General features: G+C 43.9%; 1 protein-coding gene across 1 annotated transcript; it reads left to right on the top strand.

Moving 5' to 3' along the window:
* The first annotated feature begins 1,985 nt into the window (after positions 1 to 1,985).
* Positions 1,986 to 9,187, top strand: FAM177B (family with sequence similarity 177 member B). The gene is made up of 5 exons (XM_081186504.1): positions 1,986 to 2,666; positions 3,483 to 3,641; positions 5,799 to 5,865; positions 6,465 to 6,562; positions 8,908 to 9,187. The coding sequence occupies exons 1-5, from the start codon at positions 2,640 to 2,642 to the stop codon at positions 9,103 to 9,105; spliced, it is 549 nt and encodes a 182-aa protein (XP_081042630.1). The 5' UTR covers positions 1,986 to 2,639; the 3' UTR covers positions 9,106 to 9,187.
* The last annotated feature ends 3,550 nt before the right edge of the window (positions 9,188 to 12,737 follow it).

Raw genomic sequence — 12,737 nt, 5'->3', positions numbered from 1 at the left:
TATAAATTTGGCAGCATGATATGGCCTTTAATAAAAAAGAACTGCATAAGCTGCAGTTTCAGCAAACAATATGCTATGATAAACGGTATGCCTGAAATCTCCTCTGACTGTTTTCTGTTTTATTTTAGCTCACAGGAAATAGCTAGCTTTGTTAGAGACGCGCCACCCTAAAAGCTTAATTTCCCCTTTGGATATCTCAGACAAATCAGTAGGATTATTGGTTTTCAATGAAGAAACACTAAAGCAGCATGTGTTACACCCAAGTTTTCATTCAGCGTGCAGTGCTAAAGCTCTAAAGATTAGTATGTATCATAGCTAAGCATCTTTGTCTAAGCATGTGAGAACCTGCACTGAGGCCAAAGGTACTTGATTCCTTTAATTCAAAAAATCTACTTGTGTCCCGATGAGTCCTGTGATACAGCCTTACACACAGCTGGATATTAATATATTGCAAAGACAACTCTGCACTTAAGAATTGTGATGCTGCTTATAATTTTGTGAATTATCACATGCTACTTGTACTGGTCAAGATACTATAAGTAGAAGATTGGCTACTGTAACCTACCTGATTACTCAAGCTAGGCCAGATTACAAACCAATGTTGAATTATTCCTGCATGGTCGCCTGTTACCTGATTGGTTCACAGTCTCTGTTAGCCTCTGCTTATCTCAAGTCTTAACCCCAAGCAGGGGAAACAACAGGCTTTTTTACGGCAAGCTGTTGTGGGGTTGTGTGTATGTGAATTCTTCCATATCCTTCTGGTGCTCGCTCTTTTTGGCGCCTAAAAGTTTTTATGTCAAGTCTCCTTGTGAAATAAGCAACTAGCTTTCATGCAAAGGCTCTTCTGTCATTCATCCTTTGGAAACGCTTGATGACATTCCAGGAGCCCAGCGCCTACCAAAGTACTGGCTTTTAAAAAGCAGGAGGCAAATTCATGGATGATAAGGTTATCAGTGGCTACTCCTAACCCTGATGTCTATGTTCAATCTCAACTATCAGAGGCAGCAATGCTTCTGAATACCAGTTGCTGGAAGCCACAGGAGAGGGTCCTGCTTGTGAGAATAGGATGGTGGACTAGAGAGGCCACTGGCCTGATCCAGCAGGCTTTTCTTGTGCTATTAAACTAAGGTGCTTCCCTGTAGAGTGGTACCTCAGGTTACAGACGCTTCAGGTTACAGATTCCGCTAACCCAGAAATAGTGCCTCGTGTTAAGAACTTTACCTCAGGATGAGAACAGAAATAGTGCAACAGTGGCACAGTGACAGCGGAAGGCCCCATTAGCTAAAGTGGTACCTCAGGTTAAGAACAGTTTCAGGTTAAGAACGGACCTCCAGAATGAATTAAGTTCTTTACCCGAGGCACCACTGTATATTATAGTGTCTTAAGACTACAAGCTTGAGCTGGGACATCTCCCAGGTTAAATTTGTCTCGCCTATGAACTCCCTACATGACTTAGGCAAGCCAGTATCTTTCAGCAGGGTGGTCAGAGGCAAAGCAATCATGTGGAAACTGGAATATCAGCAGCAGCAACAACAACTTGTCCTGCCCACACATCCCATAATGTGCCTTCACAGTTTCCCATGCGTCACAAGTCTTATTTGCAGCTGGCTGCCCCATCTCTTAACCCCTGCCCCTTTGCGATATGCAAAGAATCGCCTACCTCTGCTTTTCTCAGCCTTGCCCCCAACCAGATGTTGCTGGACTACAACTCCCATCATTCATGACTGCTGGCCCTGTTCTCTAGGGATGATGGGAGTTGTAGTCCAACAGCATTTGGGGACCCAAAATTGAGAAAGGCGGGCCTACCTTATAGGACTGTTGTTAGGACTACTTACAGTGACTGACTATGAACAATTTTGAATACCTTGGTACACTATAAATTAAAACCTATTACCAGACTGAATCAGAGTGGGACAGAATCATTCAAGCTTTGGAGCTGTTAAACTCAAAATAAATATCCCCTTACCAAGTCTGATGATGCCTTATTCTTTGCTATGCATACGACAAAAACTTCTGATTAAAAAATGAGATAATGTCTTGTTCAATTCGGTTCTGACGGGAATCCGCAGCATAGCTAGAAGACCTGCGATTGCGACGTGTAACTTTCTAACACGTGGCACTTTCACAAAACAAGCAGTAGGTGGCGCAGCATCCCAGGTCACAAGCGGCTTCTCTCCATTCAACAAAGGTGTGGCGTTGATTCTGGCTGGTTAGTTGCTGGGAAAGAGCAAATACCACTGTGACTTTTAACCTTGTTAAACATTTTGAGGGAGGGAGGGCATCAAAAAGGAGGTGCTGAAAATGGATCCCTAAAACTAGATTTGGAACAAAGAAATTGCAGATTTGGCAGCCTCCTAAACTATCATTTTTGCAGGTACTTGTTCCTCTTGGCTCGCCACCTCTCTGTTGCGATCATTTAGATTTGCATGACAGAAAAAGGAAGAAAAAAGCCCAGCCCACAATTCAAATACAGCCAGCCCTTTTATGAGCGCAATTCCCTCCTGAAGCAGTTCTGCTTTTCCTGGCTGGTGTCTTCAGTTATGAGCTGCTAATGTTCCCAAAAGAGGAGGAGGCCCAGTTATGTTTTCTTGTTTTCCTCCCAACTTCTTCAGCGTTTTAGTCAGATTCTCATTTCTGTGATGGAAGGGAGCCAAGGGATTCTGAAGGTGAGTGACTATTGTGGGTTTTTAATAGATCTTTAGCAATAGCTGCCTATTATAATTCCTCGCACACGGCAGCAGAGAAAATCCTTTGAACCTGCTTTTAACTCCCCTGTTGTTTGTCACAGTAGCTGGGAGATAATGGAGCAGTAAACAAAATTTTCTGCTCCAGAGCTAGATGCGTTTTTAGCACGATCCCCCGATGCATTGTAAAATATGTGTGCAAAATATTTTAAGTGCACAATATGATTTTATGGACTGTGCTGAAGCCCCAAGCTCTTCATAATCAACACATATAGACTCTCATATTTTATACTTTATCGGCTTGAGAAGACAAACACTTACCCTCTAGCTAAGCACAAATTTAAAACAACTCAGGCACTTCATGGGGGTGTGTTTGTATGTCCTGAACTTCTTCCCTGTTATCCTAGAATAGGGGTAGCCAACATGGCGTCCTCTAGATATTGTTGGACTCCAACTCCCATCATCCTCAGCCAGTATAGCTGGTAGTCAGGGATGATGGCAGTTATAGTTCAACATCTGGAGGACTCGTGCCCTAGAATCAAGCCTGCTCTTGTCTTCATAGCTCTGCTTGGTTTTTACTTTCTTGGTCACTCTAAAAGTGTGCCCAAAAGTTACAAAGAGTGCAACGGAATGTTAAGTAGCTTCCATATTTGTATATGATATATACATAGAGGATATGTGCAGCGCACAACCTTATTACCAACTCACCATGAGTGAGATAAAAATAACGATGCATATGGATGCTCTCACAATTTTCCTAAAATTGTCTCAGCTGATCACCATCTTTCTGATGAGCAGAATGAAGAAAATGGTGGCAGACAGCCAGGAGATGAAGGTTCAAAGGGGGGGAAACCTCCAAGGAGGATTATTCATTTTACAAGTGGTGAAACGATGGAAGAATACAGTACAGAGGAAGAAGATATAGAGGAAAGTGACCACAATCCACTTCCTGACACTGTGAGAATGTTTTCAAAAACCTCAAATTTGTATACAGTATAGCCTTACATTTTAAAAACTATACTTCCAGGGCAGCTAATAACACAAAACAAAAAGCAATTAAAGTAAATGTATCTAATTTCCCACTGCATGCACACTATACCTTTAAAGCACAATCCACACACCCCCACAAATAATTCTGGGCATTAGTTTGTTCAAGGTGGCTGAGAATTGTAACGACAGCGCCCATAATTCTTGACAAAAATAATGTGCTTTGAATGTGCTTGAAAAGTAATATAGGTGCACAGCATATGACATCAGGTAATTTAAAATCTCAGTAGAGCCGATAATGACCATCATTTGATACCAGTCTTAATGTGCTGGAAGGCCTAAGCATTAATATATATACTTGGCAATGACTGGGGTCTAAGCAATCTTTGCTAAAGAGGGCATTTGAATATGCTGGGTGCCACGACAAAAAAGGCCCTTTTCTCCACCTGCCAAATTTCAGAAGGATGGGTTTTGAGGCCTTCTGATAATTTTGTTTGCGTACGCTCTTGTGGGATAACTCTCCTTAGCAGGGGTGTGAACCCCTTTTCAGGGCCACAGTCCCTCAAGGGCAGCCTTCCAGGGACCGTGTAAAAGTGGCGGATGTGGCCAGAGGCCAAGAGTAAGTGAAGCAACATTGACTTTTATTTTTCTACCACATATAACATTCCAGCCATGTAAAGGTCTTTCAATACCCTCATACCTTACCTTTCCCGTCCCGACCTGACCACAGTGATCCATGCGACAGTCACCTCCAGGCTTGACTACTGTAATTCGTTCTACGTGGGGCTGCCCTTGAAGCTGTCCCAGAAACTCCAGCGGGTGCAGAATGCTGCAGTGAGGCTCCTCATGGGGTTTCTCCCATGGGAGCATATTCACACAGTGCTTTTCCAGCTGCACTGGCTCCCGGTAGAGTACAGGGTCAGATTTAAGGTGCTGGTTTTGACCTTTAAAGCCCTCGTACCTACAGGATCGCCTCTCCCGGTATGCCTCACAGAGAGCCTCAAGGTCCATAAATAGCAACACCCTAGTGGTCTTGGGCCCTAAGGAAGTTAGATTGGCTTCAACCAGAGCCAGGGCCTTTTCAACACTGGCTCCAGCCCGGTGGAATGCTCTGCCTCATGAGACCAGGGCCCTGCAGGATCTGATTTCTTTCCCCAGGGCCTGTGAGACAGAGTTGTTCCCCCTGGCCTTTGGCTTGGAGCCAGTCTGATTCCTTCCCCCTCTTTCTTTTTTCTTTTTCCTCCTGTGATGAGGCTGCATTTTAATATTTTAATGTTTCAATATTTTAATGTTATATTTTAATCTTGCTTTTAAGTTGTATTCATTCAACTTGTTTTTATTATTGCTTCTTAGCAAGCCTGAGCCCAGCCTTGGCCAGGGAGGGTGGGGTATAAATAATAATAATAATAATAATAATAATAATAATAATAATAATAATAATAATAATAATAATAATATACATCTCTCTCCATCCAGGCAAGCAGAAGCACCCAGAGTGGGTGGCACATGGCTGGGAAGAGGTGTGGCCTGAGGAGTGTTCAAAGGACCAGAGAACAAGGCCTGGAGGGCCTCAATTTAGCCTCCACACACACACACACACACAGAGAGAGAGAGAGAGAGAGAGAGAGAGAGAGAGAGAGAGAGAGATTGTCTTGAGTTTTCCCACTTCTGCCTTAGAATGGCAAGTCTACTGCATTTGGTTTGGATTATAGGAGTTTGTAATGAGGGGGAGGAAGAAGGACAAGATTATTTAATTCTAGTCATGGAGAATCACCTAAACAGCAAACGTCCAAGCGTTCCTCTCCCCATCTCAACTCCTGCCGAATCTGCATCTTTATTTCTTGAATGAGAGGTGTTTTCTATAAGAAATTACAAATATCGGAGGAGACATATAATTGGATGTGAAGGCCCTACCCTACCAAATTTTAAACGCCCTTGATAATAGGTCTCTATTGTTTCACTTGTAAGGGCAAGAAAGAGGTTTTTGAGTTGTAAGGAACACATTTTGTCTTCTGAGTTCAAAAGAGACATCCACAGCCCCGATCTCAAATATATAATCCTGCTGTTAATGGAGTGGCAAATGAATTTCTGTACTGTCATTGGTAAAATGTTGCTTTTGTTTCATAGGTTGGCCTCTCCTGGGCTAGTTACCTGCGATTTTGGGTCCTTCGAATAGCAGCGACAACTTTTTTTAGTAAGCATTTTTCTTTTCAATATGGTTGTCAAATTGATGGCGTGAGAACAGTCACCACATCAATTCACAATTGCTTTTTAAAAAATGCCCATGTTGGGTCTGTGGACATTGGTTAAGTCTTCTGCTCCTGGGTGAGAAGGTCTGTCTGTCTTCATCTTCATCCAGCAAACCAGGAACAAGGCCTATCTTACTATAGCCACCCCCAGCGTAGGGCCCAACAGATGTTATTGGACTACAGCTCCCATCATCCCTGACCAGTAACCATGCTGGCTGGGGTTGATGGGAGTTGTAGCCCAACATCTGGAGAGACACCAGGTTGAAGGCCATTTTAATGGAAGTTAAAATGTGGTGCATATGATGTGGGAGGATTAATGTGCATCCATAGTCCACATAAACCAAGCTGCACTATGGCCCATCTTTTGGTCTCCATGTATTCTGCTCACAAGCTAGAGATCCAACAAGAGCTCAACTCAGGTGGGATGTGGCTTGTTGTATCTGTTGGGATCCACTGGTGATTCCCACTTCCCTTCCATCCATTTTCTATTCTCTCTCTTTAAGATGAAGGTCCCAATTGCTGTTTTTCTTCAATATCCTTACAGCTTGCGAATTCCTTGGTGGGAAGTTCGCCGCGCTGTTTGGACTCAATGAATCCAAATATCAATATTCAATAAACGAATACTACAGGACACAGAACAAGGTAAGTGTAGTCTAGCTCCAAGTGGAGCAAAAGCAACAGGAATTAAGATCATTGGGATTGTTTGTGTTTGGTTAATTAGGGTTGCTTTATTATGGCTCAAGCCCACAGCACCGATCCTATTGAATTTATCTCCGGGAACGACTTCCTTTTCTCTGGCAACTCTTCAGAGAATTCAGAGCAAATCTGTTTGTTTACCGCTTGCCCGGTTATCTGGCTGTTTCATTGGAGGCTAAGAAGCTGCTCAGGAATAAGCCCTCCTGTTTTCTTGTGAGTCTGCTGAGCCACAATAAGGATGAGGCTGGAATGCAATCAGCTTTGGATGTGGGGATCTCAGAAGAGCAAAGAGAAATGGCCCTGGCTGTGAAGTTTGGCAGGAAATAACAAAGGAGGGTCCTTTTGAAATTGGGTTACATGGGAATATTAAAGGCATGTTAGCACTCACTTCCCAAAACAAACATCTTGTATTCCTGCTGGTCCCTTTTAACTGTTTCTGCAAGCAAGTCTCCAAAACAGCTGATAAGAATTACTTGTAGCAGGTGGGACTCCACAAGACTTCATCTTTTCCTAGAAAACTTGCAGTCCCTTCCCCCCCCCCCCCACACACCTAGTTTAGTGTTGGATGGGGGAGCCTTTCTTAAGATAGCACTCTCTCACACCTCCAGCCTGAATTTATGCAATTTTGAGTCATATGGAAGACTTCTCTTTCCCCTGCCCCCGCAAGGGTCAGCCACAGCACAGCTGGAAGCTGCTTATAGACTTTGCATCATAGGCCAAACTTTCTCAAAACAGCAGACAAACGAGGTACAGATTTACCATTTCACCTGCTGTTTTGTGAGAAGTCAGCCTCTGATGCAGAAACCTAAAAGTGGTTTCCAGCTGTGCTGAGGCTGACTGTGGAAGCAACAACACTTATTTTTCTTCAAAATGTCTGAGGTCTGCCTTTACAACTGATGATATACCTAAATTCTAATGTTGTTGGATCCAGAGAAACACCAGCAAAGGAGATGGGAGGAAAGGTGACATTTTCATTCTCTCCTTCTCCCCCTTGGTGTCTTCCTGAGGGCTCCCAAAAGCTTTTCCTTAGACTGAATAGGGCGGGCTGTGGCTTAGGAATATGGGGAGGCTGTCCTGTTCTGTGTTTATCACAATCAGTGCTGTTTCCATTCTGCTACGTTTCAGCTTCCACTAATACTTACGTTAAGGGACACGGGTGGCGTTGTGGGTTAAACCACGGAGCCTAGAACTTGCCGATCAGAAGGTTGGTGGTTCAAATCCCTGCGACGGGGTGAGCTCCCGTTGCTCGGTCCCTGCTCCTGCCAACCTAGCAGTTCAAAAGTACATCAAAGTGCAAGTAGATCAATAGGTACCGCTCCGACGGGAAGGTAAACGGCATTTCCTTGCGCTGCTCTGGTTCACCAGAAGCGGCTTTGTCATGCTGGCCACATGACCCGGAAGCTGTATGCTGGCTCCCTCGGCCAATAAAGCGAGATGAGCGCCGCAACCCCAGTCATCCACGACTGGACCTTACGGTCAGGGGTCCCTTTACTTTTAATACTTATGTTATTTATTTCACAAAAATTTAAGTACCACTTGATTATTAAAAAATTGGTAAAGGCTATTAATGGCTATTAGCCATGATGGCCGTGCTTTGCCTCCACGGTCATAGAATCATAGAATTGTAGAGCTGGAAGAGACCCCCTGGGGTCATCTAGTCCAACCCCCTGTAATGCACAGATCTCAACTAAAGCATCCATGACAGATGGCCATCCAACCTCTGCTTTGAAATCTCCAATGAAGGAGGGTCCACCATCTTCAGAGTCTTTTCCACTGTTGAACGCTGGTTGACTGACTGAACCCAAAGAGTGGTCAGTAAAGGTTCCTCATCATCCTGGAAAAAAATGAGAAGGGGGTGCTGCAGGGTTCTGTCCTGGGCCTGTTGTTCAACATCTTTATAAATGACTTGGATGAAGGAATTGAAGGGATGCTCTTCAAATTTGCAGGCGACACCAAACTGGGAGGGGTAGCTAAAGCTAAGGACAGATTAGAGAACTGGGCGCGAGCTAACAAAATGAATTTCAGTAGGGACAAATGTAAGGTTATACATTTGGGCAGGAAGTACAAGCTGCACCAATATAAGATGGGGACACTTGGCTTGTCAGCTGGAAACCGCAGGACAGGAGAATGTGAGATTCCTGTGGACATCCTGGACCACTGTCCTGATCCAGTAGGCTCTTATGTAAAATAAGAAAACATTTATCTAGCTGTTGTCACACGCCTCCCTTAAGACATCCAAATTGTTTTGGTTTTGTGCCCTGTATTTGCTATTGTCTGGGGGTTCGTTTCAGGAAAGTGAAAGTGATGAAGATGGAGAAGAGATGCAGGAGATGGAGGAGACTGTTGCATCAAACGAAAAAGAGCACCTGGAGATGCAGAGCTTTGGATATGGGTCCACTGATTCTAAAGAGACAGCTGCATATTCTCTGGAAAATACTGTTGCAGTGGTCAATGAACTCGAAGAAGGTAGCCTCCCCAGTCCAAAATGAACTTTAGCCACTGTCAAGTTTGTAAATAAGCACTTGATGCACATCTAAATATGGAATGCTTTGAATAAAAAAACCACACAGCTTTGCCTTGTTACTGGAACTTCATGCTGAACGGGCCCATTCATGCCCAGAATATAGACTCGTCAATTTTAATTGAGGGTAGTCTCATTATATTTCACCACAAGGTGGCACTGCACGACAATCTCTAATTTTGAGTTTGACTTTTCAAGTTGTCCCAAGACAACAGACTTCCAGTAAAAAGAGACATGGCTGCTTTTGTTTTCACAACAAATTCATTCAGCTTGAAAATGGTTCCTGTTCATTTGGTGGTTGTAATCTGGGTTTGAATTGGCACTTTAGCAGCCCACCATGTCGGGGAGTAATTATTTGGTTTATTGACACAAAGTGTTTGTTTTATTCAAGGAAGAATCTACTATATATTTTGGAAAGTGGCTTGTGTTTGTTTGTTTGGCTGTCTGTCTGTCCTCTCTGGGATGCCCTCATTGCCAAATGTGACTCAAGGGTTCATTAAATATTAAATATGAAAAACTTCCCTAAACAGGGCTGCCTTCAGATGTCTTTTAACAATAGGATAGCTGTTTATTTCCTTGACATCTGATGGAAGGGCGTTCCACAGGGTAGGTGCCACTACCGAGATGGCCCTCTGTCTGGTTCCTTGTAACCTTACTTCTCACAATGAGGGAACTGCCAGAAGGCCCTCAGCGCTGGATCTCAGTGTCTGGTCTGAACGATGGGGGTGGACACTCTTTCAGGTATACAGGACTGAGGCCGTTTAAGGCTTTAAAGGTTAGCACCAACACTTTGAATTGTGCTCGGAAACGTACTGGGAGCCAATGTAGATCTCTCAGGACCGGTATTAATATGGTCCCGGTGGCCACCCCAGTCACCACTCTAGCTGCCGCATTCTGGATTAGTTGCAGTTTCCAGGTCACCTTCAAAGGTAGCCCATGTAGAGCGCATTGCAGTAGTCCAAGCGGGAGATAAATAGAGCATGCACCACTCTGGCAAGACAGTCCACAGGCAGGTAGGGTCTCAGCCTGTATACCAGATGGAGCTGATAGACAGCTGCCCTGGACACAGAATTAACCTGCGCCTCCATGGACAGCTGTGAGTCCAAAATGACTCCCAGGCTGCGCACCTGGTCCTTCAGGGGCAGTAACCCCATTTGGGACCAGGGAGTCCCCCACACCGGCCTGCCCCGTCCCCCAGAAACAGTACTTCTGTCTTGTCAGAATTCAACCTCAATCTGTTAGCTGCCATCCATCCTCCAACTGCCTCCAGGGCTTCACTGCCTTCACTGGTTCTGATTTAAAAGAGAGGTAGAGATGGGTGTCTCCATACTGCTGAATACTCAGCCCAAACTCCCTGATGATCTCTTCCAGCGGCTTCATATAGATGTTAAAAAGCATGGGGAAGAGGACGGAACCCTGAGGCACCCCACAAGTGAGAGCCCAGGGGTCTGAACACTCATCCCCCCCACCACTTTCTGGACATGGCCCAGGAGAAAGGAGCGGAACCACAGTGTGCAGCTATGAAACTTGTACACCCTGTTTTACCAAATATTGTGGCACAGCATGCAAAGTACAATGATGGCTTTTCAAAGCACCTCCAGGTCTCCCCAAAATGACCAGACATCCAAAAAAAATGAAAAAATACACCTATTCTTGAACTGTAGTCGTATCATTTTCTATGGGAATAGGTGGCAAAGAGAGAAGTGGGGAGGCTCTAGAACAGTGGTGGGACAACTCTTAGCCCTCCAGATGTGGACTCCAGCTTTCATCTGCCCCAGCCAGTGTAACCAGTAGGAATGCTGGGTTGTAGTCCAACAACATCTAGAGGACCATAGATATTCCACCATTGCTATAGTTGGTTTCCAGGCCAAGTGATTTATCAACTGGACAAAATGAGACACCAGTGCCTTCTTCCATCTCCAATCAAAGATGAGGTCATCATGCTAAACCAGTCAAACAGAATCGGATAGCATATTTAAAGTTACACTTATATGAAATTGATCTCACTGTATGACTCTTGCTTGCATCATTCAATGTATATTGTACATTCTACACAATTTCCTGGTTGTCTCAGGAGATTATTTGGAGATTATTTGATCAACCAGAATTAGCACGATTCTCTTAAGGTCACTTTCAGATATATTTGACACTAGGATGAAGAAGGTGTTGCTGTTTTTTTAAAAGTTACACACTGGGCCTCAAATCTTCCCAGAATCTCCATCTGGAGATACAATACTAAAGGAGCAGACTTCACAAATGCTCAGAGGCAATAAGTTCGAATGTATCCTACAGAGATGAACACCAGTTTATTGCCCAAGTTCCCACTATAAAGGTGAGAAGAAGCATCAGTTGCCAGAGCCTTTTTTATTCAGCTAAGTATGTGTGACCATTGAACAGAGCTGAATATTATCACAGGGAAAACATCTGCTATTTTAGATGGAATAAAGGTCTCCAATTAGGCTGCTGCCTTTTCTTCATGCTGGAGACTCTGTGGCTTTAAAATCTGCCTACTAATTTAAATTCAACAGGTGCAGCTTTCTCCTATTACAGCCGTTATGAAAGCAGGGGTAGCTAATCTGTGCCCCACCCCCAGATGTTGGATTCTAACTCGCCCAAGGCAGCAAGGGCTATGGTCAGGGGTGATGGGAATTGTATTTCCAATTGCATTTGGAAGCTCACGTGTTAGCCCCCTCCCCACCAAACCCCTAGGAACCTTGCCAGAAAAGAAGATGTCAGCTCTAGTGTAAGGCACAGCTGTCTGCAAAGAAAATGTTTTTGGGACTCAAAGGTTATAGGGGATTGGAGCCTCCCTGAGCATAAAACCCCATAGATAAGAATATATTTATGTAAGTATGTGAATCTGGCAACTGACAGGTTATCCAGTTCCTGAGGGGATTATGTTTGTTATGCAGAGCAAGAGAGTGAATTTTTAACAGTGTTAAGGCTTGAGTCAGAAATATTCTTATCCCTTTCAACTCTTTCCCCTTCTCTGAGAAGACGTGAGAGTACAGAAACAACCTGGTGTCCATGGGAAGGATTATCTGTACCATGACAAGAGCTTTATGTCAGGGCCACCATTTCAGATTTTCATAGCCAGCAAGGTCTATATAATAATAATAATTTATTATTTATACCCTGCCCATCTGGCTGCGTTTCCCCAGCCACTCTAAGCCCCACTCTTGAATACTTCACTTAAATGGTGAAAAAGCAGTCTAGCTGTGATTATTTCCTGCTTTGTTTATACTTCAGTTTTACAGTCCTCAGCTATTAGTCATAATCGCTTCGTGGGCAAATCTCATCTCTGGATACCCAGAGAGATTCACAGCAAAGCATGAAAATAATGTAAGTATATCAACAGTACATTGTTATTAATGGCACCTTCCTATTTTTAAAAAAAATCCATTCAAAAGTTTCATAATTTAAAAGTTACACAACTGAAAACACTTCAGTATCTTTCTCCCCCATAATTCATTGCTAAAGGGAACAAAGTCAGACGTCCTGTGCCTTAGGAGGTGGTAGCAATTATATGCCAAATTGCTCCCCAGGTCTGACTGCCTGTGGTTGAAAGCAGCATGCTTTTCTTCAAGTACATGCAGGTGC

Source organism: Podarcis bocagei (assembly GCF_964188305.1).
Source record: "Podarcis bocagei genome assembly, chromosome: 3".
In the NCBI taxonomy this organism is placed as follows: Eukaryota; Metazoa; Chordata; class Lepidosauria; order Squamata; family Lacertidae; genus Podarcis; species Podarcis bocagei.
Note: the sequence above shows the minus strand (reverse complement) of the source record. Positions and strands in the feature narration are given on the sequence as shown.